The sequence below is a fragment of the Fomitopsis serialis genome (genome assembly GCF_022376445.1).
Source record: "Fomitopsis serialis strain Sig1Antser10 chromosome Unknown B0H18scaffold_11, whole genome shotgun sequence".
Lineage (NCBI taxonomy): Eukaryota > Fungi > Basidiomycota > Agaricomycetes > Polyporales > Fomitopsidaceae > Fomitopsis > Fomitopsis serialis.
Window position 1 is genome coordinate 451,291 of NW_025954971.1, and position 25,848 is coordinate 477,138.

General features: G+C 56.7%; 11 protein-coding genes across 11 annotated transcripts; 6 read left to right on the forward strand and 5 right to left on the reverse strand.

Moving 5' to 3' along the window:
- Positions 1 to 112: 112 nt before the first annotated feature.
- B0H18DRAFT_1102473 (uncharacterized protein) lies at positions 113 to 1,402 on the forward strand (the record flags this gene model as incomplete). The annotated part of the gene is made up of 5 exons (XM_048032551.1): positions 113 to 446; positions 486 to 577; positions 604 to 717; positions 750 to 867; positions 1,065 to 1,402. The coding sequence occupies exons 1-5, from the start codon at positions 398 to 400 to the stop codon at positions 1,400 to 1,402; spliced, it is 711 nt and encodes a 236-aa protein (XP_047897209.1). The 5' UTR covers positions 113 to 397.
- A 628-nt stretch (positions 1,403 to 2,030) lies between these two features.
- Positions 2,031 to 3,070, reverse strand: B0H18DRAFT_952447 (uncharacterized protein; the record flags this gene model as incomplete). The annotated part of the gene is made up of 2 exons (XM_048042105.1): positions 2,031 to 2,730; positions 2,796 to 3,070. 2 exons carry the CDS (start codon positions 3,068 to 3,070, stop codon positions 2,031 to 2,033), a joined length of 975 nt encoding a protein of 324 aa, XP_047897210.1.
- A 384-nt stretch (positions 3,071 to 3,454) lies between these two features.
- B0H18DRAFT_987658 (uncharacterized protein) lies at positions 3,455 to 5,788 on the reverse strand. Its single transcript, XM_048044865.1, has 2 exons — positions 4,829 to 5,788; positions 3,455 to 4,778 (listed from the first exon to the last, which is right to left on the reverse strand). The coding sequence occupies exons 1-2, from the start codon at positions 5,756 to 5,758 to the stop codon at positions 3,696 to 3,698; spliced, it is 2,013 nt and encodes a 670-aa protein (XP_047897211.1). The 5' UTR covers positions 5,759 to 5,788; the 3' UTR covers positions 3,455 to 3,695.
- A 352-nt stretch (positions 5,789 to 6,140) lies between these two features.
- On the reverse strand, positions 6,141 to 8,978 carry B0H18DRAFT_53897 (MFS general substrate transporter). Its single transcript, XM_048038522.1, has 8 exons — positions 8,955 to 8,978; positions 8,736 to 8,897; positions 8,639 to 8,677; positions 8,304 to 8,446; positions 7,172 to 7,654; positions 6,773 to 7,120; positions 6,551 to 6,723; positions 6,141 to 6,489 (listed from the first exon to the last, which is right to left on the reverse strand). The coding sequence occupies exons 2-8, from the start codon at positions 8,765 to 8,767 to the stop codon at positions 6,292 to 6,294; spliced, it is 1,416 nt and encodes a 471-aa protein (XP_047897212.1). The 5' UTR covers positions 8,768 to 8,897; positions 8,955 to 8,978; the 3' UTR covers positions 6,141 to 6,291.
- A 48-nt stretch (positions 8,979 to 9,026) lies between these two features.
- B0H18DRAFT_1116007 (uncharacterized protein) lies at positions 9,027 to 9,401 on the forward strand (the record flags this gene model as incomplete). Its single annotated transcript, XM_048033345.1, has 1 exon — positions 9,027 to 9,401. One exon carries the CDS (start codon positions 9,027 to 9,029, stop codon positions 9,399 to 9,401), a length of 375 nt encoding a protein of 124 aa, XP_047897213.1.
- A 634-nt stretch (positions 9,402 to 10,035) lies between these two features.
- B0H18DRAFT_53965 (uncharacterized protein) lies at positions 10,036 to 11,472 on the forward strand. The gene is made up of 5 exons (XM_048038524.1): positions 10,036 to 10,466; positions 10,528 to 10,697; positions 10,755 to 10,848; positions 10,903 to 11,331; positions 11,391 to 11,472. Exons 1-4 carry the CDS (start codon positions 10,280 to 10,282, stop codon positions 11,133 to 11,135), a joined length of 684 nt encoding a protein of 227 aa, XP_047897214.1. The 5' UTR covers positions 10,036 to 10,279; the 3' UTR covers positions 11,136 to 11,331; positions 11,391 to 11,472.
- B0H18DRAFT_952450 (uncharacterized protein) lies at positions 11,469 to 12,937 on the reverse strand (the record flags this gene model as incomplete). Its single annotated transcript, XM_048042106.1, has 5 exons — positions 11,469 to 11,497; positions 11,647 to 11,878; positions 11,938 to 12,282; positions 12,348 to 12,696; positions 12,816 to 12,937. 5 exons carry the CDS (start codon positions 12,935 to 12,937, stop codon positions 11,469 to 11,471), a joined length of 1,077 nt encoding a protein of 358 aa, XP_047897215.1.
- A 1,705-nt stretch (positions 12,938 to 14,642) lies between these two features.
- On the reverse strand, positions 14,643 to 15,655 carry B0H18DRAFT_54011 (Mis12 protein-domain-containing protein). Its single transcript, XM_048038527.1, has 2 exons — positions 15,201 to 15,655; positions 14,643 to 15,150 (listed from the first exon to the last, which is right to left on the reverse strand). Exons 1-2 carry the CDS (start codon positions 15,618 to 15,620, stop codon positions 14,662 to 14,664), a joined length of 909 nt encoding a protein of 302 aa, XP_047897216.1. The 5' UTR covers positions 15,621 to 15,655; the 3' UTR covers positions 14,643 to 14,661.
- Positions 15,656 to 15,761: 106 nt separating this feature from the next.
- On the forward strand, positions 15,762 to 16,831 carry B0H18DRAFT_987687 (60S ribosomal protein L14). The gene is made up of 4 exons (XM_048044866.1): positions 15,762 to 15,825; positions 16,092 to 16,134; positions 16,186 to 16,256; positions 16,312 to 16,831. The coding sequence occupies exons 1-4, from the start codon at positions 15,820 to 15,822 to the stop codon at positions 16,606 to 16,608; spliced, it is 417 nt and encodes a 138-aa protein (XP_047897217.1). The 5' UTR covers positions 15,762 to 15,819; the 3' UTR covers positions 16,609 to 16,831.
- A 523-nt stretch (positions 16,832 to 17,354) lies between these two features.
- On the forward strand, positions 17,355 to 20,811 carry B0H18DRAFT_1137627 (P-loop containing nucleoside triphosphate hydrolase protein). The gene is made up of 10 exons (XM_048035602.1): positions 17,355 to 17,624; positions 17,707 to 17,794; positions 17,842 to 18,220; positions 18,273 to 18,377; positions 18,433 to 18,501; positions 18,564 to 18,861; positions 18,924 to 19,328; positions 19,384 to 19,575; positions 19,625 to 20,294; positions 20,354 to 20,811. The coding sequence occupies exons 1-10, from the start codon at positions 17,524 to 17,526 to the stop codon at positions 20,588 to 20,590; spliced, it is 2,544 nt and encodes an 847-aa protein (XP_047897218.1). The 5' UTR covers positions 17,355 to 17,523; the 3' UTR covers positions 20,591 to 20,811.
- Positions 20,812 to 22,290: 1,479 nt separating this feature from the next.
- Positions 22,291 to 25,822, forward strand: B0H18DRAFT_987697 (calcium ATPase transmembrane domain M-containing protein). The gene is made up of 13 exons (XM_048044867.1): positions 22,291 to 22,418; positions 22,476 to 22,735; positions 22,789 to 22,984; positions 23,017 to 23,145; positions 23,203 to 23,358; positions 23,416 to 24,171; positions 24,223 to 24,598; positions 24,651 to 24,757; positions 24,813 to 24,960; positions 25,016 to 25,092; positions 25,151 to 25,323; positions 25,386 to 25,677; positions 25,731 to 25,822. The coding sequence occupies exons 2-13, from the start codon at positions 22,476 to 22,478 to the stop codon at positions 25,755 to 25,757; spliced, it is 2,697 nt and encodes an 898-aa protein (XP_047897219.1). The 5' UTR covers positions 22,291 to 22,418; the 3' UTR covers positions 25,758 to 25,822.
- The last annotated feature ends 26 nt before the right edge of the window (positions 25,823 to 25,848 follow it).

Sequence of the window (25,848 nt, forward strand, 5' to 3'; positions counted from 1 at the left end):
CGTGCCCTGTTTCAACACAGGGATAGCCTGCCAGTATCTCAACACAGGAAATGTGACCGCAGAATCGAATGAAAGGAATATCTGCAGACCTACTCTGATTGACAATCTGGTATCATATAATACATTGGACATGTGTGCAGAGGTTGGCGTTGTCATCGACCACCTGTCTCTCTCGATTGCCATGTCGACTCGATTTCAGAGTAAACCGACGCCTACATTGGAAGTCGGGCATGTGAAGAGGACGTCCTGCTTCGAAGATTGAACTTGGCTTACCTCTGCGTGGTCTATATGTGCCCGAAACTGTCGGCTATGCCGAGATTCGGATTGAGACTCGGATATAGTAACACATTCTTTCCAGCTGTCGCCGAGCCCGGTGTACCATGGCAGGTCATCCCAGATGTCGCCGAATCCGCCCTTGGCACGAGCGCGAAGGGCGCTCATGCAAGGTACGCATAAGGTGGGCAGACCCGCATTGATAATCTCAGGGTTCTGCCTGTCGTATCCATCGAAGAGCTTGTCCCAAGGCTCAAGCACCCCGGCTGCCGCATTTTCCATTGACGCCGCTCCTATGGCTCCGGTGCGAATGTTCTCGAAGATATGTAGACAGGAGGCCTCGGAGATGCACTTGTAGAGGGGGCGAACTGCTTCGTGGATCTCATGCGTGAAAGCACGGGCGAGTTCAACTTTCGCTTGGATGCATCTCAGCAGATCGCCCCGGTCCAGTATACTTATCAACTGCCGCTGCTCAGCCTAGCGAGAATGAGGAGTTCACGCGCGACGAGGAGTTCTGGTACGAGGATGGGAACGTCATTTTGGTCGCCCAGAATGTTGGCTTTCGCGTGTATCGAGGTTTTCTGGCGATCCGAGGTATTCCGCGACCTCTTTTCCGTCCCTCAGCCACTGGCACTGGACGTCAGTCTGCGGCTGCCCGATCGTACATCTCTCCGACAATCCTATTGCTCTTAGAGAGCTACTTGATGTGCTGATGTGCGGCAAGAGGTACGCTCGTACATTGTGTCTTTTCTTCGTCCTGAGATGTTGATGGCCACCTGGTTGGATGATAGGTAAGTACATGCTGGAGAACGATGCCGAGTTGGACTGTTTACCCTATCGAATTCGCCTCGCACAAAAGTACGGCATCGGAGACCTCTTGGAGGAGCCAATATGGCAGTTGAAGAAACTCTATCCCACGACACTCTCCAAATGGATCGACGTACAACGTCACTACTCCCCTCGGACGACAACTGCCGTCAATGTAGCCCGTCTAACCAACACGCCTTCCATCTTACCTTCCGCGTCCTACGTCTGCTGCCAGCTTCCCAACCACGATCTGCTGGATGGCGCGTCTCACTCTGACGGCACAGTTGAATCATCTGTCGAGTCCAATCGGAGCCGTTTATGACTGCTTCCCTCCAACTTGAAGGTCGTGGCATCGCTGCGTCGAAATGAACGACATTGGATCTTGGAGAGTATAATGCATACCTGGAGCTATCGCGCTTCATCGAGGGACACTACCACTGAGGGCCTAGTCACGGTAGTAGTACCAATACCACTTCAGAGGTATGCGACCTATCACGATCACGTGCGCATGTATTATCTCACTTCAAGCTCAGGTTGTCCGCGGCAGCTGTCTGTCCATCGCCTCATCTGGTTCCACTTCGCTAGCGTTGCCTGTCGAATATAGTCGGCGCACTCAATATGTGCAGAGCAGGATACCTACAGAGATGTGCATGCACGAGTGTTGTCAAACATCTATACCTGCCAGTGATAACGTCTGCATCGCGCGATGCTGTATTGCGGTCCACAACGCCAGCGCCAGGCTCGACTCGGCCTGCGCGGTACGTGTAACAATCAATAGTTCTCGTGCGGAAGTTAATGCACATTGAAGCATATGTCATAGGACGAAGTATGCTCGATACATCTTGAACAAATGAGGGACTCCGTCGCTGGGAAGGGATCGGTGTCAGCTTGGAGTGTCTTGCATCTACCAAAGCGGCTCACCAATAGACTGTCACCCATCTGCATCAGCATCAAGGGTCCCAATGCTCAGGCTGAATTTGCCAGTAGCCCACTTCGATGCCCATGACCCAAGGCAGTTCGCACCACCATTCAACATCCACGTCACTGACCGCATTGATGACATTTTCCAGGCAGCGTCTGCATGGTACCGCGGCAGTGCTATGTCTGGTCCCAGAAATGTTGCCGCGTGCATTGAGAAATTCGCGCCACGGTTCAAGGATCCCAGGTTCCACGTTCCCAGTGAACAATCGCCTGATGGCCGCCTCGCGAATGAGATTGAAGGCCTTATCACATGCGTCACCAGCAGAGAGGCAGCTGCGACGAAATTTCTCGTGGATCATGTCCATTTCCGAACGGGCATACATGACTTTCGCCTTCATGCATTTAACCAGATCACTCCGGCTCAGGGTATCTGCCGTGCCATCGGAGTGAACCGCGCCTTCGAGCAAGGTATCATCTGGAAGCTGACAGCAGGCATAGAGAGCGGTGGGAAGAATGGATGGAGTGCTGGTGAGATGCGCCAAGTTCACCGCCGTAATGGCCCGAGAGGAGTGAGGTCGACGTATTTTTTCCCATTCCATGAAGGATGTCGGATAGAGGGCCTGTAATTGTTGTGTAGATTCCTTCAAGAGGTCCTCAGCTCCATACTTGTGAGCGAGGCGGATCCGATACGACAGGGCGTCCAGTTCAAGGTCGTTCTCGGGGACATATCTGGGCATCCAAACCAATGCTACGTATCAACGGGACAACGAAGCACGTGTGTTGTATTGACGCACCTTTTCGCATACATCAACGCACTCAACAACTCTCTCAGAGCAACCGGGGTATCAGTCAGTTGAACGACTGGGCAACCGCAGACCAACTGTCCGGCCGGCGGCTGCCATTGACTCGGAGGGACAGTGGACAGTTCGCGAAATATCCCACAGTGTTTCGCTAGCAGACCTCGATAAATGCGGAAGCCGACCGTCTGTGCGACGACGATTATACTGCCGTCTTCGTACCAAAAGTCCTCGTCGCGTGTCCACTCCAGATCCTTGCGCTGGTCGAGCATGGACGCATCGCTGCTGTCCGTGTCCGACAGCAGCTGTGCATACCCCGTATGGCCGCACTTATCAGTTGTAGGCATCATGCCGTCTCTTCGTTCATATAGGCTCAGTGACATACCCTTCGACTCGACCGGCCCTACGTACCTGGAGCTACTGCAAAGTTGTATGATCCGAGATGACTGGTACGTCCAGTGATGTCAAGGTCAGCCAGAAGGACATCAATATCAGCCAGGGGAAGCTTACGGCGTGGACGTTGGGCGCTAGACGTGCGCACGAACGTTGAGAGTCGTGTCAATGTTGCATCGGTCCCGAAGTCGATTCGTCAAACGCGAGACGCGTTGTCGCGGTCACGTGAACTCTTGATGACAGGCGTCACGGTGCAGTCCAGACAGCATCATGATGTTCCCGCTCTCTGTTTGGCCTTGTAACATTTGAGGATGTGCTCAATATGTATGAAAGTGACGAGTCGAGCAGGCTCAAATCTGGAAAACCTCTGCGTTGCGGGAGGCAAACGTGTTAGCATTACCGGTCAGCCATAAGTTACTAACTCGAAAACCCTCCCGCCAATAATTTATTAGGCGAATTACGGGGCCAGCGCATCTCGTGGTCTGTCACCATTCACCAGGTATACTAACTTCTGACCCGTCTGACCTCATATCTGGCCTTATCGCCGTCTCTGAGGAGGACGACGACGCGTCCCGTGCCCTCCTCCCAGTGGTCCATCCTGCGCAGTTTCTGGCATTTCCACGCGAACGTCGCCGCGACCTCTTCGTTCTTGCGCATCCTGCTCCGATCTGACGGGGTCACCGGCAGGCGCGTGCGCTCTGACGGCGCGAGGGGTATCGTCGCTGCATGCACGCCAGACGAGGAGTTGTGCACGAACGAGGCGGACGGTGGCGCGAGCGCCGCCGGAGCGACCTCGTAGAAGAAGCGCACGCCGTGGAAGGTCGCAAGCTGGGGGAAGTGCGCGAGCACGCTGGCCCACTCTGTAAAGTTCGTCGCGATCGCCGGTGCAGGCCGCCCGGCTCGATCCACGCCCATTGCGGTCCCCGCAGCCCCATGCCCGTCGATCCGCTTGCCGACGTCCAACCAGGTGAGCTGCGGGGCTGCGTCCGAAAGCTTTCTGACCTCGTCGATGTCGGCATAGTTAACGAGTTCTATCCGTTTCACGATATGCCCGAATGCCCCCAAATTGGCGAGGAACACGTTCCCACCGGGCCCTGATAATCTCAATCCCTTCAGTGTCTCGAGCGGACGGCCCTCCGGATGAGCCTTCGTGGGCAATATCGGGCAAGCAAGAATGGCACTCGCTACCTCCCGGCTGGCCTTCAGCTCCTTCAGCCTCGGCAGGGTCTCATCCGCCAAGCAGATCGTCGCCGCCCTCGCGGCCCCGAAAGAGATATCCAAGTGGAGGACCTCGAGCTGCACGTGCGCAGCGAGGAACGACGCGACGGCGTCCGGGCCAGCAAGCGGCGAGCAACGCAGATTGGTGAGGGCCAGAGTACGCAGGGTGGACCAGCGCGCACAGAGCAGGAAGTCGTCTGCTGCGGGTAGATGGAAGCCCACCGCGCGCCGGGGCTGGTATGCGATGCTCAGGGACTCCAGTACCGGGCAGTTGGTGAGCATGCCGGAGATGCGAGTCATCTCGGGATTCTTGGACGCGCCATACGTGTATTTGGTCGACTGCAGGCTGATCGTTTTCAGCGCGGGCAGCTGTTCGCGATCAGCCCATGCTCAGGACACTGTGACCTGTCGTCACTCACGACGTACTGGCGCCTCTTGTTCTTGCTGGTTTGTCCCTCGCTCGCAGGCAGCTCGCTCGGCGCGAAGACAAGATTGTCGTTGATCTGGACATTCTTCAGGGCCTGGCACTTGCGGAGAGTCGGCCAGACGAGATCGATCGAGATCGGCGAATGGCTACACGACCACACGAATGACTCGAGGGCGGTCATCCGCGTGAGGGCGGAGACGAGGATGCGCTCCTGCTTGTCGTGCATGCCCAGCTCATCATCTGTCGACTCCAGGTCGGTGTCTGAGGTGAGAATGTCAGAGGGGACAGACTCGGGCTCCGTGCCTCGCTCGTCCATGATCTCGAGCCGGCGTACATTGCGCGCGAGGCCGCGATGGACAGCGAGGTGGTTCCACACCGCGATCCTGCTGATCTTGCAGCGCACGACGCGGTATTCGAAGTGCCTCGGGAAGATGATCCCGTGCAGCCGCTTGCACGCGAGCGCAATGTTCAGCAGGTCGCGCTTCTCGTCGAGATGGAATACGATCGCGTCAAGGATCTCCGTCGGCTGGCGCGTAAGCGTCCTCCTCTGCGGGGCCAGCCCAACGAAGGGCTCCACAATGGTGAGGAGGTGCAGCGAGAGCCGGTGCTCCTCCGGCGTGAGCTTGTACGCGCACCCGCCGATACGCGCGGGCAGCGACGCGACGAGGGTCCGAAGGACGTTGAGCGCTGCAAACGGGTCCGTGCGATCATACGACGATGGATTGGTGTCTAAAGAGGGGAGAAGAGCCTTCCGGGCACGGCCCTTTCCAGCAGAGGATGGCCCTCGCGCCTTGACCAGCATCGGGCGCACCACGACGGTCGCCATGGTTGACTGCAGGACAGGACGCGGACGCGGACGCGCCCGTGGACGACGTAGTCGGTCCCGAGAGATACGGAGTGACTCGAGTCGATACTCGCCCATCTCCGCGAACGAAGCTTCGGCCACTAGTGTGATGGGAGAGCGTTTGTCGCGGTTTGTGCGATCAGGAACGATGATGATATGGGACCAGGAACATCCCACGCTACGTATCAGTATCGTTGTCATCCTAAACGACTTGTGTACCGTTGATCAAAGCGAACAGGACGTTACAGAGGTGGAAAGACACGCTCACCTTACGCGTTGCATCGAAGTTGTCATTGACATAATCATGTAGTCGACGGACCGCAAGTCTGCCTGTCAGAATTCGAGATGTCTGAAACATTGCTTTATCAGTTTACAGTGTGGTGATTATACTCTGAAAACAGTACAGAGAGACGTCCGAATGCACCAGCGAGAACCCATAGAAAACCCCAGTCATCACAAGTATCCGACAATAGATCACATACGCATGCACCGCATACTACACTACACTGGCGATGCGTCCATCCGCGCACTAGTACCGAGTATAGAGAGGGAGGGGCGTGCGTTCTCTATTCCAACGCGATGGTTCCATTCCGACGAAGGAGCGACGGCAGTTATGACTTGACGTCGGGGGCGATGACCTCCTTCTCGATTGAGCCCGCGTCCGCCTCGGGCGTGCCCTGCTCCAGCCCGTCCTTGCGCACGTCCTCGACGTACACGACCTGCTCGTCCTCGTAGTTCGTCTCTTTCACTGTGCGGAGCACGAGGAACGCGAGCGGGAACGAAACCAGCATTATGATCCAGCTCGCGAGCTGCGGAGAGAACGGTCAGCGCCGAGTCCGCCGATAAGTCCACAGGGAGACGACGACGTACGAGCTCGTTCAGCCAGGGCGTCTTCACCGCGTCCATGCCGTAGCTGCCCGCCTCGCCCGCGCTCTGCAGCGCCTTGTAGAGACCCGCGAAACGCGCGAGGGTGAAGGGGTCGTTCGAGAGCGCGGACATGATCCAGTACGCGAGCGCCTGGTAGCACGCGTCGCCGAAGTAGTCTGCCCGCCTGTCAGCACACATCTGGCCCCCGCAGCCCGTTGCACTCACAGAAGAAGAACAGCGGGCCCTTGGTCCTGTACGCCGCGTCCTTGTAGTTGATCAGGTACAGGACGGAGTCAGGGCTGTGCCGCGTGTACGTGACCTGCCACGCGAGGCCGCACACCCACACGACGACCGTGACCACGGCGACGGCGGCGAGGCCGATGTAGCCGCGCGTGCGGCGGTCGAAGCGCTTCCCGTCGAGGACGAGGAAGCCGATCATGAGCGCGCCGACAATGGCGCCGGCACCCTCGAGCACCGCGTTGAGCGCACGCGTCGGCGCGTCGAAGCGCGCGGTGTTGATTGAGCCCTGGTAGGCGTAGAAGTAGTTCGACGCGAAGAACATCGGGAGCAGCGCTGCACCGGCCGGTCAGCACCGGGGATGCTAGGCAGAACGTGAGGACGTACCGATCATGCGCCAGTCCTTGAGCGTGCGCCACATGCCGATGATCTCCTCGTGCGGCTTAGAGGCGGCCTGGAGCTTGACGATCGTGCCGTCACTCCGGATCACCTGGTTCGGCGGGAGGAGGAGGATCGTGCTCGCGACACCGACGAAGATGATGACCAGGAATGCGATGTATGTGGAGGTCGACACTGCGCCAAGCGAACCGGAGCGGATGTTGATCGCCAGCGCAATGAGCGCGCCGATGAGCGAGCCAAACTGGAAGATGGCCCAGAAAACACCAAACGCCTTGCCCTTGTCTTTCTCGAGCGGGTACGACATCATGATCGAGCCCTGCGCGGACCACAGCAGCGCGGCAGTGATGCCGAGGATGGCACCCGCGAAGATGAGGAACCATGACGTGCCCTGCGTCTGGTAGCACCAGAGGGCACCGACGTAGAGCGCGTAGCCTAGAGTACCGAGGAAAAGCGTGATCCTGGGGCCAAGAACTAGAGGTGAATGATCAGCATTCATTCCAAACAACGCGGTTCCACCCAGACGTTGCGAAAGTCTAGTACTGTCGGCTTCCTGCGTCGAGAAGACGGCGCGGAGCCAGTTCAGCGAAGCGCAACAAGTGTGCCCACGCCCGCCAATGTCCCGGAATGCCCTCTACTGAAGCCAGGGGCATTGGCTTCGCTCGAACGGAGCACGCTGAACCTTGATCAAGCTCTTCTGCGGGGCGCCCATGATGCACAATGGCACCGCACGTAAAGATAAGGATACCCTGACGGGGTCCCCACCGCAAGGTCAACGACGTTGTTTTGAAGCTCCCTCACTCCTCAAGCTAAAGCTGACAGCTTGGGAGCAGAGGTGTGAAAGCGCCTATGCCTGGCCTGATAAGCTGTGGCAAGGAGGGCGTTTGACATGTCAGAATGAAGACTGGGCAGGACCGAGCCTGACGATTAAGCCACCGCGTCCGTACCCGGAGGGCCCGTCAGGATCAAACTGACCGAGCCTCGTGCATCAGGTTTGCCTGACACACTGACAGTTCCTGGGCATGCCTCGCCGCCTCGAAGTCACAAGGGTCTTCCAGGCTTCCCAGCCGAAAAAAAGAGGGAACGCCAGCCTGAGGGAATGGAGGTAACGGAAGGAACGTACCATTGGCAATACCGCCACTGACTATACCGGTGATGGCGAAGAGGCCGTAAAGGACGCCGTTCGCCGTGTCGGAGAGCGTCAGGTTCTGTGTACCTCCTGCGCCGAGGTTGGAGACAGCGCTGAACATGCCCACTGTCGCGAAACTGCATGTGGGTCAGTGTTACGTCCGATCATGGCGAGCCTGTAGCCTTGGCGAGGACTGGCAATCTGTATTGCCTTTCGCTGTCAAGCATACCGGCGACTGAACCGTGTGCGATGAGCCGGAGTGGTTGACAGCAGACGCGAACGGCAACCTATGGCCGTTCCTTGCCAGGCTCCCAGGTCGGAGGACTCACCAGGTGATGCCCACGAGTACCACCTGTACCATGGGCGTGCTGCACAGCAGAGAAAACGTTAGCCACAACACGAGTGCGAACGAAGGCGAGCACGCACGTATAGAACCGAGGGTATTTGATTTCCACCATGTTGGCGGCGTTGGCTCGAGGACAGGAGCGCGTCGTGCAGGGAGGGGGCTCACTCGCGGGGAGGCAGCAGCGCGGAGGCAGGCTGTCCCAGGGCTCAGATATATATGTACTGTCTCCGCATGGATGGAGCGGGAGGAGGAGGAGAGATAAGCTGGGAGATCGCAGAGTCCCGATGGCCCTAACTTACCTCGGCGCGCGAGGCTCGCATGATACCGTCCGACCTCCAGCCTGCCCGGCCTGTCAAACGGAGCACACCCTGATGTCCCTGGCCGTAGCCGTGGCCGCCAGCGCGATAGCGGCAGCAAGGCTGAGCGCTGAGCACGTTGATCGAGCACCCGTGCCCGCGTTGGTGTTCCTCTCCCCGGATGCGCCTCTTCTTGGCTGCAATTTCAAGCCGCGGACAGAACTCTACGTGCACGCGTGGTCGCTCCGCCGCGAGGCTACTCACGCGCGCACCTATTTCGGTCCCATGTTGGCGGCGAAGGCGTGGGTGGTGGCGAAGCAGGAGAAGCTCGCCGGGGCGTATGGCCGTCGTCCATGTCGTGTGGTCGCAGCGCCAGGCGCCCGTCTACCGGTCGTCCATGATCGTGGGACCGTGCACCTCCTCGAGCTTGCCTCACAGTCGGGCAGTTGACAATGTCATTGAACAGCACATACACCAGACGATTTGTCGGTGCCGTCTCCCAAAATCCCACATGCCCTGTCAGTCAGACTAGCGATATCCACGGTGCCGAAGTGTGGCACCCCACGACGAAGGCTTCGAACGCTCGACGATAGGCATCCGCATTGCCTTCCTCAAGACCCAGCGCACGGCCCAGTCACTACCCAGTCTCATACCGAGGCCCTCCACGTGAGGGCTTGTGTCGAGCCTAGCGCACGGCCTTTCCTCTCCGAATCGACGCTTTGGTGCATGATGATGGCACCGCTTCAAAGTACAGTGTGTCATCGGGAATCGGGATGTCCTATCCTCGCAAGGCTAGTTGAGTGCATTTGGACCCCGTCATGATACCCCGTTTGCGAGTGCTCCATTCTCTCGGGATGTGGCTACGAAATAGCACTAGTAGGACTGGCCTCAGAGGCACACGCCGTATGTACGTCGATTTTTCTCTAGGGCTTCTCGACCGCTCGCTGTCAGCCGCAGCTTACGTCCTCACCATTTCTTTCTGCAGGCGGACCTATTGTCCTAAAGACAAACACAGATCACGCCTCCCAGTTGCTTCCAAGAGTAAACTTCACTTCGTCTCTGGCATTGGTCTTGTGTTCAACAGAGTCAGACAACTCCCCGGTGCGCCACCCGTGCGTTCCACATGGAACATCCAGCGCGTTCCTGTCCACAACTTGAACCAGGTAAGATTGGGATCTCACGCTGGCGCACTGATACGTGCGCAGACATGCTAGCGTATACCACCTTATCTTCCGTCGTGCCTGGTATAATGTACGGCCGCTCGCCGGGAGCACAACAGGCCAGTGCGCGGCGCACAGGCACCACTTTCGTCGACGACGATCCTGCGGATGATGAAGGCGAAACATAGGCAGTCGTGTAGGTTCGCACTGCTTGCGCGCATAGTCAGCATGCGCGCAGGTGCGCCACGTTCGACGACAACTGCTGCTCGGTCACCCGGGCTGTCCTGGTGTGCGGGAGGCCTCACGGCCTCCGAATCATACAGCTCCGGTGGCTGGGGAATGTCTCCGATACTTGGTGCGCGGGAAGATATCCGGCGAAAGTCGACACGCATGTTTCCAATTCAGTGCGATCGCAGGACTACAACGTATGCGAGACTGCGTACCCGTTCGACTGGAGTGTGGGAAAAGCAAGGGCGATGTCAGCTCCCGTAGATATCGGAGAGTATCCCTTGGACGCAGATTGCGTTCCTGCGGTAAGTATTACGCATCCAGGCGTGGACACAATTCTGAACTCGTGTGCGGAGTGGTAGGGCTTTTTTTCAAACCTTGTCAGCGATAGCATACTTATCATTCTCCACTCCAGCTGTCTTATGATGCCAGAGTGGATTCTACATGCCAGTCTCTGGCTCTGATGACCGCGCGGCCCGGATACAGACCCTGCTCCCACACAGGTCTACGTACGTTTTGTATCAGACTCCTGGACGGCGGTATACGTACTTAAGTATCACCAGGTCCTCGAGCATCGCAACATCGCGTCCAGACAAGCCTTAAGTCCATACAAGTATCCCTGCCTCTCCACCCACTCCGAGTCAATCACCGGCACTTCGATCTTTCATCGAGTATGTACCCCCACCAGTTGAACATAACTCTGATAGCCTCGAAGCCTTCGACGCACCATCGATCCGCGCAGCACCCACTTTGGAACGCGATAGCATTTTTGCCGTCTAGGGCTTTTCTCGGCTGATTTCATTCTACACAGATTGCACCCGAAAGGCAACGCGACGTGTTCTCTGTTGACAGATTGTCGCTCGTCAGTGTCCAGATTTAGACTGGGGTTCATCGTGGCGCACGACTACCTAGTACGCGGACTTGAAGGTGCTGGCTGCCAGTGTAGATCCACATTAGCGAAGAGCAAGCTGTGGGTTGAGCGAGGGTTACTGGTATGTGCGAATGTCGTGCGTTCCAATGATCATCGATCATCTCACAAGTCACCTTCTAGGTCTGTCGTTTTACCTAGTACAACTAGGGTTACTGTCTTTGGATCACAAATGCGTGCAATACAAGTGCTATACATAACCTACGCAACGGACTTGAAATGGGAGTACACTATATGACAACAATATGACAAAATAACAGGTACTGGACGGTCGTAACACAGCAGGACGAATATAGCAAGCCGACAACGCTGTATCATAACATACATTGTAAGATCACACAACCACGAGAGCGCGGAACCTCATTTCAGGCAAACCCACCGTCGCCTCCCACGTCGCTGGAAGTTTCGAAGCAGTGCGATATGTCCTGCATCGGTGCCCGTCTGGGCGCGCACCGCTGAGGCTGTGGCCCGGTAGTTGCACACGGCGCGTACTCGAGCAATTGGCGCATCAATTCGCCCGAGAGGTTCTTGTCCCAGCGATGGCACATGGACCTCGCCCCGCTTGCCTTCCGTTCGTTGCAGCCCATCCAATCCAGGACGTTGCATATTTCCTACGAAGGTTCGAGCGTCAGCTAGCCTCATCCACACCGTCGACTGATCATCCACTCACGATGATCCAGCGCTTCACCGTGTCGGGGAGGGTGAAAATGCCCCAGCCGAGCGCCGTACACACGAGTACATCCCTCCAGTGGTGTAGCATACTGAGGGGTAAACCCCGTGTTGCGGCTGTGCACGCGCGGAGCAGCAGCAGATGCAGCGCGCGGCAGTGCGTCAGCGATTGGAGGCCGTAGACTAGCGTCGAGACGAGCTCGATCATGACGGTGTCCGCCAGCACGCCGAGCGCGTAGAGGTCGCCGACGAAGGCGGCGATGTTCAGCACTTGGGCTCGTGTCGGCTCGAGCACGGGGCTGATGGGGTCCAGGCCGGTCACCCCGTCGAGGAAGCTGAGGTCCGTCTGCGCACGAAGAGAAAGGTTCGCTAAGTCATCTGTAGGGCTACACGGCCGGGAATGTGGCCTACCTTGAAGAAGCTACAGAAAAACGCGGTCGTGAGCGCCTTGAGGAACGCGAGGTGCAGCTCGGACCCGGTCTGGGCGTCGCCCCAGTATAGGTCCGCGATGGCCTCCCTGACGACGACCGCAATGGTGCGCGAGTACGAGAGCCTCTCGGTCCCTGCGTGCAATAGGCGATGCGCCCAGGAGGCGAAATCCAGGTTTTCCTTGTTCTCGTCCGCCGAGGAGTCTAGGAGTGCCTCTGAGATCACTCGGGCCTCCCCACACATCTCAAGCGGGTGACAGGTGAGTCGCGTCGTTGACTGAACGCGGACAAAGTACGCCTGCATGTGGATGTCGAGGGCACGAGGGGGAGGGCTGGCCCGGGGACGACAGCCTGAGCAGACGGAATGGACGGCCGTCGGGTTGTAAGACGGTACGGATATTGTTGTTCTCTCGGGGGCGAGTTGATGCACTGAGGGCCAGACACAACTGACGAGGACATTTCAGTAATTGTGCTGGATCGTGGCGCGCTTGGGTCGCTGGCCTCGCCATTGTGGCCGGCAGAATTAGGCATGTCGCTCCAGAACCAGCGCCTTGCACTGGCATCATGAGCCATTATTGTCTCATCGTCAAGCTCCTGCGGGATGGGAGACTGGGAGGGGAGGAAGGACACGAGCCCACGAGAGAGCTGTCTGTCGTCATCATGAAGGTGAGTCTGGTCGTGGCGGGAGTTGGAAGGAGGATGGGGAGCAGCCGGCGTCCAACACGCCGCGGGTGATGGTGGTTCGGGTGTGGGTGACCACAACACGCGCCAACGTGTTTATATGCCTCAGATGGACTTCTGTGCGGCGTGGCCCGTGATGGCGCTTTGTCACCGTCGCCGTTAGAGGATGAAAGAAAGTGGCGCTTTGGCTTTGCATTGTCGTCGCTATGCACTATTTTGGACATTGGACACTTATCAGATCTTCCGCTGATCAGCATGATACGAGCAAGAAACGCAGAGGAATGTGGATTTCGACGGCTTTCGACGGGGTTATCCAAGACCGTCGTGCCGGCGGGGTGAATGTTGCATAAATTCCACCACTCGGAAAATAACCACCGCGGCGCGACACTCTCGGTTCGCAACGTCGTCCCAACGTAACTAGACAGTGTATCGCTTTGCCGCCCGACTCCTTGTTGCACGCCACTGCAACTGGATGCACTGTTGGCTTGAACGCGACAGACAGCGTCAGCCACCGACGCGTACCAAAGCGCCTCGGTATTCGCCGTTCGATCATTGTCATCACGTGCCAATGTTCTCTACCAGTGCATGGCGGCCCGCGGGCAACGACGACCTCGAGTTTACACAAGAATCTCATGTCCAGCGACCGCCGCGCTAAGTCGGACGCACCCTCCGTATTACAATCGAAGGATGTAGCGGACACAAAGTCAGGGTACCGCCCTTCTTTGGTCTGGGCGAGGGAAAGAAGGATCCCCTACCGCTGTGGCTGCCCATCTCGCTGGTGCGTTTCGATTACATTTGGCCCGTCGTTCTCAGCCAACAGAGTTCATTCAGCTAGCATTGACCACGGCAGCTCTCGCTGCTCCATTGTGCTCCTGAGACGCCAGCGGGCGGCCACGGCACTCCAGAAGTCGGTGGGAGGTGCCCCGCCCCGCGTAGGATCGGTAGCAGTGGAACGCCGTCATCACCACCGCCACGACGGTCCGTGTCGACCTCCAGTGCTGCACCGCCGCCGAGGATTCCTTCAAAAAGTGAGGCGCCACCATTGAGGGTACCTGCGAAGACAGGTACGACGTCGCTCGACCGTTCCGCTGCGCCTCAGATCGCCATTGCTTCATCACCTGCGATAACGGATGCCAGCGACGGGTTCAATGGTGCACTCTATTCCGCAAAAGCTTTTGGAATCGCTACGCTCTGCGTTGGTGCGGGGCTGTCACGATGGTGTGGGGCGTACAGCAAGTCTTGGGCGTTCAAAATGTACGTCTGTCCTGCAATCACACCTTCGCTCGATCTCACAAACTTTGGCATGGTAGACGCAGGAGTTCGCACACCGCATGCGGTCTCTCATTCTGTACCGGATGCCATTCCTATCATCTCGAATTCACCGCCCCCAGAGACAGAGGACAGCCAAGAAGTTTCTGATGCCCTCCGAATGCGTGTGGACCAGACCCCCGCGCTACCGATTGGACCTGGCATGACGCCGAACGGAGGCTCGCAGCGGCGTATGAAGAACGTGGGATTATGGGTGGGCGCAGGCTGCACTCCAAGAGCTGGAGGCAGAGGGAGAGTTGGAACGGAGTAAAAGGGGCACACATGAACTACATCTAGTGTACAGTCGTTTACATCACTGGGCATCCATTCGCTCCTCTTGACTCTGCCGACCTTCGAGACTTGCCAATGCCTCGCTCCCAGCCGTCAGCTCTAAGACAGCCTTGACGTCCTCCGCACTCCCGACCCGTATGCAGAGGCCGCGACTGCACCCACTGCGGAACTCCCCTCGCCAAAGCCACCTTCCCCCTCACTTTCTCTTTCGCACGTAACATCAGTTGCTCCACTGCCCAGTTGATGTACCCCGTCTTGCTGGTCTCCCAGGGCCGCTTGCCCGGCTCCGAAGGACCAGCTTGTTCCGGCGCGGTGAAAGCGGGATCGGGCGGCGGAAGGGCAGAAACGGAATCGTACATGGACTGGAACTCGGTGGAAAGTGAGAGAAGTGTTTGCAGCTGGGGTGCGCGTAAAAACGAGAGACGTTCTAGGCGGGATTTGGAATGGGCGAGCTGGACAGCGGAGGCACGAACAGCATGCGTGTATAATCGGCGAAGCTTTCGTTGCTACAACTAGCGTAAATACAGTATGATGGGAGTGACAACGCGCCACGCACGGCCTGAAGCTGCTTCCTAAGATCCTTGATCTCCTGCAGCAGCTCTGTCTCCTTCTCCTCCGGCTCATCGAGGTTCAGCCCCTTCTGATGCGGAGCGACAATGGGCAGGTCGGCGGGGATGGCGAAGATGTTGCGCAGCGACCAGGCCTCGAAGAAATCGAAAGCGATATCGACATGAGACTCGAGCAGAGTCTGAAAGGCATTCAGCCCCTTCTCGAGCTCCTCCGCACTCTTCCAGGCGTCGGTTGTGTCGGTTCGGACTGCGTCTCTCCTTTCGAGGAAGGCTTCCATCGCATCCACCGCCTGCTGCGTCGCCTCATTGGCAGAGTTGATGACATCGTCGAGTAGAAATTGAGGAACAAAACCGATGAGTTCAGGGAGGAGGACGGAGGGAACGGTGGGTGGTGGTGGTGCGCTCATCGCGGCAGCATGCAGGCTGAGGACGGTTGTGCGCACTGCGCGGCGCGTCGCGTCTCAGCGCGCTCCGTCACAACTAATAGTCACTCTGTCACATCAATGTCTAGTCACGTGCATTCTAGGCGCAAATTCCCGGCAAGGCGAAGAGACTCTATCAACGCCGCCAGTGCACGACGACAAACGACATCCTCAAGAATCCACCATGCCGGTGAGTCTGTCTTGCTGCAGGCCTGATCTACGACCCTCGCATGCTCGAAGAGAGTGAAGAAATCTGGATAAATTGGCGAGGAATAGGGTGGATTGCGGTCGGCCTGGGTGGATGACGTTTGGAGGTGCTGGGTGCCGGGTGGTTCTAGGTGGGATTCGTGAGGAACATGGGCTGCATCGGCGTCGCTGGAACGGAGGAACTGACTTGCGAGGGTCAATTGCAGACATCATATGCAACTGTGAGCGCTGAACCTCTTTCGCCTACAGGACCAGCCATCCAACTTCAAGCGCTTCGTCGAGGTCGGCCGCGGTATGCCTACAAAGTTCCTACTCTGGTAGTCCCGGACTAATCGTAGTACAGTCGTGCTCCTCAAGTCTGGTCCCCATGCCGGTCACATCGCGGTGATTGCTGAGATCATCGACCACAACCGGGTACGTATCCAAGATTTCCTCACTTGCGAAGTGTTGATACTCATTGGGCTCACAGGCCATCATCGATGGTCCCACAACCGACGTGCCCCGCCAATCCTTCCCCTACCGCCATCTAACTCTCACTCCCTTTGTCCTTACCAAGCTCCCCCGCGCAGCCGGCTCGGGAGTCATCCGCAAGCAGCTTGAGCAGGAGGGCACCGTCGAGAAGTGGAACAAGTCTTCATGGGCGCAGAAGCGGGAGGCAGTCGAGAAGCGCCGGAAGCTCAACGACTTCGAGCGGTTCGCCGTCATGCTCGCGAAGAAGCAGCGGAGGGACACTGTCCGCAAGGCGGTCAAGAAGGCGTCTGCATGAGCTTTGGAGTGAGCGGCTGGGAGAGGGGTGCGGGTGTGTATGTTTGACGCGTTGGCTCGCCTTCATGCGCGGCATGGGACCAAAACGGGCTGGGACGTGCGTTCTCTGCGGCTGCGTCCCTCAGCATCTATATTGCATCGTCGTCTATGCTTTCTACACGATTTATGACATGCAGCATGCAAAATCATATTCTTGGCAGATTGGTCCACAGCGTCAACACGCATAACACGCAATGTTCAGCACAGCTGTCTCCGACGTCGATATACCCGTCGCTGTATGGCAGAGGTGCGCTCTGCAGCCACTGAGTACTGACCGGGATCCTCGATTAGCTGCATTTTGCTATTCGAGGTGCTGTACCATCACCGTCTTCGGCCATCCGAGCTCAAGTTGGTGGTCCCGGTCAAGCTTCAAGAGGCAATAGTACGTCTACAGACTTTGTACGTTGTAAGTAGCGAAACTACCTAGGTAACTTGTATGCCACATCACATCTGTGAGATGGTGCAGAGAGGTGGCAGTACCAGTGCGTTGCCTCAAAGCTTAGTTTTTTTCGAACACGAGAAATTTCCCTCATCGCCGTGTTCTTGTCGCGTCTCCCTAGATGCACTGAAAGCACGCCGTCGATGGAGAGCAGTCAAACAATGACACCGCTCACTAGCACTGCTCAGATTCAAAATACGGTCACGTGTTCGACGCGTGTCAATTAATGAGGGTCACTCGGTTAAACATCTCTACACGTTGGTTCGGCGCCGCTCTTCAGAGTCTTCTTATCTGACGCCACTCCCGAACTTCCCTCGCCACCAACCCCTTCAAGCTCTTAAGAAAGGCGCCGTCTTTGCGTAAGTAACCACCAGCACACCCAACTTCATCTGAGGGTCACGGTAATCCTCGACGCTAGTAGCCGACAAAGACTGTCTCATGATGGTGCCCACGAAAGAGGTTGTCCTTTCTGCCGAAAGTGGATATGCTTTACGAAGGAAGGAGCTCCTGGCACTAGTGAAGAAACTACGCGCATCGGGGTGAGTCGCCACAACACTTCGTGTTATATCTCAGCTATATCGAAGGCCTCGCCGTATTGACGACTTTGTGACTCGCTGACAGCGCTCAGGCCGACTTAGACTTACCACGAGTGGCTGTCATTGGGAACCAAAGCGCAGGCAAGTCAAGTCTCGTCGAGGCCATATCGGGGGTGAGTCGGACTCTCTCTTCTCTGTCTTCTGGTGCCAACTCGTCCAGATTACTGTTCCCCGTGACGCTGGAACATGTACTCGCTGTCCCATGGAATGCCGCCTTTCTTCCTCGTCCGAGCCATGGCGTTGCCAGGTGTCCATCCGGTGGGAATTCGACTCGAGTGGTAAGCGCCGCAACGAAGTCCAGGAAGTCACGTTTGGAGGAGCCATCACGAACAAGGCTGATGTTGAGCTGATGCTGCGCCGCGCTCAAGCCGCTGTCCTGAACCCGGACATACCGGCTGTCAAATTCGTCACGATGAGTGCTGACAGCCTGAACGACGCCGGCGCTCTCCAGAAGAAACGCCTACTGTTCTCGAGGAACGTCGTTTGTATTGATCTTGCAGGACCTGATCTGACAGATCTCTCCTTTGTGGACCTTCCTGGTGAGCACCCACTTGCACCATGAACTTCGGACATAGCTGACGGCAAAGTCAGGTATCATCCAGAACGCGGACCCTGAAGTTGTGCAACTCGTGGAGAACTTGGTGATGTCGCACATCAAAGGCAATTGCCTCATTTTGGTGACCTGTCCCATGAGTGGTATGTATGTTGTGTATGCCATGTATCGTGCATGTCGCTCAAATCAGCTGTCCAGATGATATCGATAACCAGAAGGCCCTTCGCCTTGCGAGAGATGTAGACCCATCCGGCCTGCGAACAATAGGTTAGCGTTCGCCTTAGGCGCCGCCAGCCTCACAACCCCATATACTCATACTTGTTTCGAAGGCGTGCTTACGAAGCCAGATACGCTGACCGCTGGCGCTATCAAGCAACAAGAAAACTGGCTGGACGTCCTCGAGGGCCGCAATGCCCAACACCGGCTCACGCATGGCTACTTCTGTACGCGCCAGCCTGACGATGCTGACCGTCGCTCGGGCATTACTGCTTCAAAGGCACGCATTTCCGAAGCTGCGTTCTTCTCAAAGACTGCCCCATGGTCACAGTCCAGCCATCAGCACCGTTTCGGCACGCCCAATCTTGTAAAGACATTAAGTGCACTACTAACCCACATCATCGACGATTCGTATGTCCAACGATCTATTAGCCTTGGTCCCAATGAAGGTCTGACGGGAACCCATTGTGCAGGATCCCGAAGCTACAGAAAGAGGTCGTCCACCAGCTGACAACCTGCCGCGCGGAACTCGACGCACTCCCACCCGCCATCACCGCCGACCCCGCCTCCTATGTGCTCAGCCTTATCACAAGCTTCTGCGGCCTCGTGGTTGCATACGTCCAGGGCGGTCCGAGCACAGCACACTTTGTCCAACAGAACCGCGTCTCGTACGCGGCGTTCAAGCGCGCCGTGCGCGGGACCGCTCCGCCGTTCCTCCCCTTCCCCTCTGCCGCGGAGGCCCCTGGGCACGCGCTCGCGTACCTGGGGCTCGACCTCGAGGAGGAGGAGGACGGGTTCCAGCCGGTTGGGGAGACACCGGCTGGGGGAGCCCAGACGAAGCGCATGTATCTGCGAGATGTCAAGCAGTATATCGCCAGGTAAGTCCTTTCCCGTTCTCGTCAGGTTAGCACGGCCGTCGTGACAGTTTGGCAGATCTATTACTCGCGAACTGCCGAATAACGTGCCGTATCCGGCCAAGGTCGCTCTCATCAAGGACTTCCAGAGCTCATGGGGCCAACTGTGTCAAGAGGTCTTCGATAACGTCGGAAAGGATTTCCAAGACATGCTGTCAGAGCTCATGCGTAAGAAGTTCCAGCGCTACAGTCTCCTACATTCTCGGGTCAAGTCAGTCCCTCTTCATTTGAAAAAGTCGGACTTACTGATAAGATAATAGCTCAGCGCTCCAAGAGCTACTGATCAGTCGCAGGGATGCGGCGTTGATTCACCTTCAAAGTCTCCTCAAGCTCGAGTCTACGCCATTCACGCAGAACAGCCACTATCTCTCGGAGAAGACCTCGAAAACCCTTGCGCGATTCAAGGATGCGCGTTCAGGCAAAGACGTGATGATGGATGAGATCCGCCGCTTCCATGCTCGTAAGCAGACGGGCGCACCAAGCAAACGACCTGAGGCCGACGGTACCGCTGCACAGACTGATCAAAATCCATTCAACTTCGCGGGGCTGACGTCTACGAAAGAGCCGTTTTCATTCGGAAATTCGACCTTCCCTACGCCCAGCACACCGACGCGCCCTTCTAATGCTGCGCCTGCTAAGAAGGCCCCGGCTGGGGCACAAAGAGGCACGTCGAAGTCACCAACACGATCAGCTGTACCTACCTCTCCGACGCCACAGCCGCAAGCTGGACAGTCTACGTCGCAGATTGATGGCCTAGAGGCTGTGCAAGATCGCGAGAAACTCGAGATTGAAGCCCTGGCACTCCTGACAAAGCTGGGTTACAAAGGCCTGAAGGTCGAGGATCTGGGGAAGCTCAACCCGCCGGATGAATTCGAAGAGGAGATGCAAGTCATGGCGGAGGTACGAGCGTACTTCCACGTTGCGTACAAGGTGAGGCGAGCGCACAATTTGCTATTACTTGCCGTTGATTGATGTGATATCACAACCAGCGCGTCATTGACTACATTCCGCTCTCCATCGACCATCTCTTTTTGTACGGATTGAGCGAGCGTCTGCAAGACACGCTGATTGAGAAGCTCGGCCTCGGCTCTGTCAAATCGACGGAACGCTGTGCCGCCTACTTGTCGGAGGACGCGAATGTAGTCGCTGCCCGTACGGAGCTGTTGGGTAAGCGGGAACGGTTGGAGAGCGTCCAGAAAGAGCTCGACAATTTCATGTATGCTTGAGTCTTGTCGTACATATACCTGCTTTGAATATGTCTTGGGTAGTCTCGTAGCCTCGTTGCTAACTAATTAGTCCGTTCATATTGGCATCTGCTCATCACGCGGCCGATTCTGTCGTACGCATCTCCATTGACTCGTGTTTCCGCTTCTTCCGGGGACTCCCGAGATCTCGATCAGGATCGACGCACTGAATATGGACTGACCGGGCCCAGTGCCAGTGGGACGTAGTAAGTGATCTGCTACGTAGCATCTACTACGCCCTGCACTTGTTGGTTGGTACTAGTATGCTATCGAGTGGGTATGCAGTCGACTGTTCAGTTATTATGAACCCTATATTTTGAAGTCCCATTGGTAACTGAAGTTTACGGTGATACTCACGTACGCATACTTGCAGCTACTAGGAGTGATGCTGAACCACTCGTTATGGCGAACAAGGTCTGTTCTGTTAGGTCAGTCTTGTCAATGTCCCATCAAGGACTCAGTGAGAATCTTCCTGACGCACGCCCCAGATAGGTTTAGTCTTGCTGGTGCGCAGTGACGCGCACCTTTCCAAAACCATCGTACGACTTGCAAGCTCGCACATGGCTCGCTCTCAGGGAAGTTAGGAAACACACATGGACCAGCTGTGTCAGGCAATTCCGAGCCCCCCGGAAGTAATGTTAAGTCCTATAGAGTTGCTGCGCTGTCAGTGTGGCTCGGAGTGTGGCCTGTGACAGTTCAATCCGGACTGGGTCTCCGACATACCTCGGACATCCACACTTTATCGGGTGGAGACTCCCACTGGTGCAGGATTCTTTGCGCATTCGAGAACCCGGGGCGGGTCGCTTCTCTATCGTGGCGCCTGATTGGAGAAATTCCGAAGATAAAAAGAACCTAGTTCGTGAGTTTGTCTGTTCCTGTTGTGTCAATACAAATTGACTTTCTTGATGCGATGATCTAGTAGGTCTGTTACCTGAAAACTTGACGCTGGACGTAAGCAACAGCGTCGAGCATGTTGTGCTCTTCACTAGCAGTATTTGGATTTACAGGGCCTGATTAGAAGTGTTCTGTCGCGAGCTCGCCGCTTGACTCCCTACACGGAGGAATGGCAATAATGGCGCATGCCGATTGGATCATATGGAACATTTGTCCCCGCCTCAAAAAGGTCGTGCATTTTCTAACGCGCTGCCTGACTGATTCACCATATAACCCGAGTAATATTCCGCTTGCCAATTACCAAGCCACTTTCCCCTCGCAGTCGCCATGGCTCTCTCGAAGATTGGGATGAACGCCTCTCTCGCACCAGATGCTTCACAAACACAGCCGCGCGCACCAGACGATTATGGCATTCAACTCAGGTAGATTTACTAGCCTCGACATGCACTAGCCAATATAACGCTTTTGTCGCTGACAGATACCGTACGCTGTCCATTCGCGTCGACTCGGACACGACAGAAGACGAGAAGGCGCTCCCGCCCCCGAAGAATGCCCCCGCCGACCCAGCTACCGCCATCGGCCAGATTGACGTGCATTTGGTCCCGACGGAAGACGTCTACAACCGGTACTCGACATCACCGACGACGGGCCTTGAGAGCGAAGCTGTTCAACGCCGGTCGAAGACAGGCGGGAAGAACGTCATCTCTCCACCCAAGACACTGTACGGGAAGAAGATCGCGAACTATGTTTTTGGTGGTTTTAATTTCCTTATGTGGATCGCGTTCATCCTCGCGATTGTGAGCTCGCTCGTGATTGTCTCTGAACGCTTCGTTGATGATTATCTCGGCAGCTTTCGTACGAGCCTCTCGGCGCGCCCGACCCTCCTGTGTTCAACCTCGGTGTTGCTATCCTCATCGTGGGTTCTCTCCGCATGTCGACATATCCGCTCAAGTCCATCTGACGGCCAACCTAGATGCTCGTCATCATTGTTTCAGCGACCTTCTATGCACAGGTCGACTGGCAGGCCTCGCGCATCATGAGCTCGATCAAGACGCTCATCGCGGAGACCGCCACAGTCGTGCGGGACGGCAAGCAACAGACGATCCCAGCCAGGGACGTGGTTGTGGGCGACCTCGTCCTTCTGTCCATGGGCGATCGCGTGCCCGCCGATTTGCGTTTGGTCAAGGCGTCCTCAGACCTGAGATTCGACCGGTCGCTCCTGACCGGAGAGAGGTGAGCAGCGGATCATAATTCGTCCGTCCGTCGGTTGAGTCCGAACCTTACAGTGACATGATACCGGGCACCCTCGATACGACCTCTCCGAACGCACTCGAGACTCGAAACCTCGCGCTCACCTCGACATTCGTAGTCCAAGGCACGTGCACCGGCGTCGTCTTCGCGATCGGAGACAAGTCTGTCATGGGCCGCATCGTGTCGATGTCGGGAGAAACCAAGTTCAAGCTCACCACCGTGCAGCGCGAGGTCTTGTTCCTGACAAGATCATCTCTGCTCAGGCTTTATCCTTCTTCTGCATAGCCATCATCATCTGGGCGGCATGGCTCAGGACGAGCTATCCTGGCTACGAGACGGCAAGTGAAGCGATCGCCAACTCCATCGGCTGTCTGACATCATTCGCTCCGCCGGTGCGTCGCCTGAAACCATACAACATCGCACAGTGGGCTAATGTCAGATTCCCGCAGGGCCTCCCGATATCCGTTGCTGTGTCGTTGACTATCGTCGCGAAGAAGATGGCGAAAAGGCACGTACTGGTGAAGAACTTGGCCACCGTCGAGACGCTGGGCTGCATGTCGGTGCTCTGCTCCGACAAGACCGGCACGCTCACGGTCGGGAAGATGGTAAGTCGGTTCATGAAGCACCCGCTATCGGAATTTGACAGTCTGGCAGTCGTCCAGAATGTCGCGTTCATCGACAGCCAGCATAGGGTGGACGACCTCACAACGCCGTCCTCAATCCCAAAGGCGATGGCAGCCCTCCATATGACCGCTCGGCTCTGCAATGGCGCGAAGTTTGAGGCAGCTTCAGATGACGTCCCAGTTTCCGAACAGAAAATCAAGGGCGATGCGACCGACAGCGCCGTGTTGGTGTTTGCCGAGAGTCTCCATATTCCCTCGCTCGGCATAAATTCGACGTCGCTTGTCGCCGGTCACGAGAAGCTATTCGAGATCCCATTCAACTCGCGCAACAAATGGATGATCACTGTTGTCCGCACATTGCCCTGCAATCCGGCAGAAGACAACAGCTTCTCTCCTCACACCTGGATGCTCGTCAAGGGTGCCCCCGACGTACTCTTTCCCACATGCACGAGCGTCATGCGCTCCGACGGTTCTGTCGTGCCGATCGACGTCTCCTCCCGTCGCCAGCTGTTCGCACTTCAGGAGCAGTGGAGTAGCCAAGGCCAGCGCGTCCTGGCGTTGTGTCGCCGTTCTCTGGACGACGTCAAATTCGATGTGCAGAGCATGCCCGCCAACGACGTCGAGGAGCTCATGTACTCTGAACTGCAGGGTTTGACGCTTGTCGGGTTGGTTGGCATCCGCGATCCTCCGCGACCCGACGTCCCGGGCGCCGTCGCGGCGATCCGCAGGGCTGGCGTCAGGGTCTTCATGGTGACAGGCGATTTCAAGTTGACCGCTCTGGCAATCGCGAAGCAGGTGCGTGTAGAGCTTTCACGCAATTCGTCGACTGACACATTCCGCTCTCAGGTCGGCATCATCACTCAGGAGCAGGTTGACACGGTCGAACAAATCCGTGCTGTCGATGTTGCAAAGAGCTATGCAAAGCTTCCTCCGTCCCAGATCAAGCCTGAAGAGGACAGTCCAACCTACTCTCTTAGCCTGACTGGAGACGACATCGAGACCTTGGAGCCGAGTGATTGGGACGTCATAGTTGGGCGGTACACTGAAGTTGTCTTCGCACGGACGACGCCAGAGCAGAAGCTACGCATCGTCGAAGAGATCAAAGCCCGTGGAGACAATACAGTGGCCGTGACGGGCGATGGAGTGAACGATGCGCCAGCACTGAAAGCAAGCGACATCGGCGTGGCGATGGGTAGTGGCAGTGATGTCGCGAAGGAAGCAGGTGAGCTGTGCTCTGATATTCACCACCTGTCGCGTGTCTAAGGGATGGTGAGCTGCTATGGTTCTACTCAACGACGACTTCTCGTCGATCGTCGTGGCCATCGAGATGGGCCGCCTCGTGTTCGACAACCTGAAGAAGGTCATGATTTACTTGATGCCTGTAGGTGTCCGAGTGCTCCACCACGCTGGACGTACATAATTGACACGGAGCACAGGCCGGATCCTACACTGAATTTGTGGCGGTGTTCACGAACGTGTTCCTCGGGATGCAGATGCCGCTGAGCTCGTACCTGCAAGTCTGCATCTGCGTTTTCAACGACGTGGTAATGTCCATCTCGCTAATGTACGAGAAGCCCGAGTCCGGTGAATCTGCTTTCATGAACTCATGCATGACTATTGATCTCACGTCGATGTCCAGATCTCATGAACCGGAAACCGCGGAACGCCCGTACAGACCGCGTGGCGAACCTTCGATTCTTTGTCCAGGTGTACTTCGTGCGTGAATTATCTTCGCTCAACCACGCTCACTTTTCACTCACGTGGCATGGAATAGTTCATTGGCCTCATGATGTGGCCTTGCTGCATGGGGATGTGGTTTCTGTATATGCACCAGCAAGGCCTCGGCTTCTACGACGTACTGTTAGTATACAACAAGTGGATCGACGGTTACATGGGATATAGTCTCGACCAACTCACGCACTTTGTTTCCGTCGGCCAATGTATCTTGTGAGCTCGTTTCATCCCTCCTGTTATTGGCTGCTCACGCGACCCGCATCTTCTCTCAACAGCTACGTGACTGTGGTCATCACGCAGTTCGGCGGACTGCTTTCGGTACGCAACCGCCGCGTTTCTATCCTGGAATCCAATCCGCTTTGGGGTCCGCGACGGAATCTTGTCGTCCTAGCGGGGATGGCTGCCACGGTGCTTATCACGATTGTGAACTTGTACGGACCCGGGCTCCAAGACGTGTTCGGGACTGCTCCCATCCCTGCGATGTTCTGGGGCATCCCGTTCACCTTTGCGCTGGGTATACTGATCATGGACGAGATGCGCAAGCTGCTTGTGCGCACGTATCCGAAGGTTAGGCATCTTTCTTCTAGTACCCAGCCACGTACTGACTAGCTAATCTCCAGTCGATCATCGCGAAGATGGCCTGGTGAATGGTGGTGCACTTCTAGGATGAGTCTGGCCCTTAGACTTGTAATTGAGCAACAGAATGCATATGCTGGGGAGATACCGCAGCACAGCGTG

What these genes read in the sequence shown, in the direction of transcription:
- B0H18DRAFT_53897 (XM_048038522.1), bottom strand. Translation starts at nt 8,767, where the DNA reads ATGGTGGAAATCAAATACCCTCGGTTCTATAC. An exon ending in AAATACCCTCGGTTCTATAC is followed by an intron (nt 8,678 to 8,735) that starts GTGCGTGCTCGC and finishes TCTGCTGTGCAG; the next exon opens with CACGCCCATGGTACAGGTGG. An exon ending in GGGCCCGCTGTTCTTCTTCT is followed by an intron (nt 6,724 to 6,772) that starts GTGAGTGCAACG and finishes ACAGGCGGGCAG; the next exon opens with ACTACTTCGGCGACGCGTGC.
- B0H18DRAFT_54011 (XM_048038527.1), bottom strand. Translation starts at nt 15,620, where the DNA reads ATGAGCGCACCACCACCACCCACCGTTCCCTCCGTCCTCCTCCCTGAA. An exon ending in TTAGGAAGCAGCTTCAGGCC is followed by an intron (nt 15,151 to 15,200) that starts GTGCGTGGCGCG and finishes CGCTAGTTGTAG; the next exon opens with CAACGAAAGCTTCGCCGATT.
- B0H18DRAFT_987697 (XM_048044867.1), top strand. Translation starts at nt 22,476, where the DNA reads ATGCTCGTCATCATTGTTTCAGCGACCTTCTATGCACAGGTCGACTGG. An exon ending in CTCTGGCAATCGCGAAGCAG is followed by an intron (nt 24,172 to 24,222) that starts GTGCGTGTAGAG and finishes TTCCGCTCTCAG; the next exon opens with GTCGGCATCATCACTCAGGA. An exon ending in TCTTTGTCCAGGTGTACTTC is followed by an intron (nt 25,093 to 25,150) that starts GTGCGTGAATTA and finishes GGCATGGAATAG; the next exon opens with TTCATTGGCCTCATGATGTG.
- B0H18DRAFT_1137627 (XM_048035602.1), top strand. Translation starts at nt 17,524, where the DNA reads ATGATGGTGCCCACGAAAGAGGTTGTCCTTTCTGCCGAAAGTGGATAT. An exon ending in TCGTCGAGGCCATATCGGGG is followed by an intron (nt 17,795 to 17,841) that starts GTGAGTCGGACT and finishes CAACTCGTCCAG; the next exon opens with ATTACTGTTCCCCGTGACGC. An exon ending in ACCCACATCATCGACGATTC is followed by an intron (nt 18,862 to 18,923) that starts GTATGTCCAACG and finishes CCCATTGTGCAG; the next exon opens with GATCCCGAAGCTACAGAAAG.
- B0H18DRAFT_987658 (XM_048044865.1), bottom strand. Translation starts at nt 5,758, where the DNA reads ATGGGCGAGTATCGACTCGAGTCACTCCGTATCTCTCGGGACCGACTA. An exon ending in ACAAGAGGCGCCAGTACGTC is followed by an intron (nt 4,779 to 4,828) that starts GTGAGTGACGAC and finishes GATCGCGAACAG; the next exon opens with CTGCCCGCGCTGAAAACGAT.
- B0H18DRAFT_987687 (XM_048044866.1), top strand. An exon ending in CTTCGTCGAGGTCGGCCGCG is followed by an intron (nt 16,135 to 16,185) that starts GTATGCCTACAA and finishes ATCGTAGTACAG; the next exon opens with TCGTGCTCCTCAAGTCTGGT. An exon ending in AGATCATCGACCACAACCGG is followed by an intron (nt 16,257 to 16,311) that starts GTACGTATCCAA and finishes TTGGGCTCACAG; the next exon opens with GCCATCATCGATGGTCCCAC.
- B0H18DRAFT_53965 (XM_048038524.1), top strand. Translation starts at nt 10,280, where the DNA reads ATGATGAAGGCGAAACATAGGCAGTCGTGTAGGTTCGCACTGCTTGCG. An exon ending in CTGAACTCGTGTGCGGAGTG is followed by an intron (nt 10,698 to 10,754) that starts GTAGGGCTTTTT and finishes TCTCCACTCCAG; the next exon opens with CTGTCTTATGATGCCAGAGT. An exon ending in CTGCTCCCACACAGGTCTAC is followed by an intron (nt 10,849 to 10,902) that starts GTACGTTTTGTA and finishes AAGTATCACCAG; the next exon opens with GTCCTCGAGCATCGCAACAT.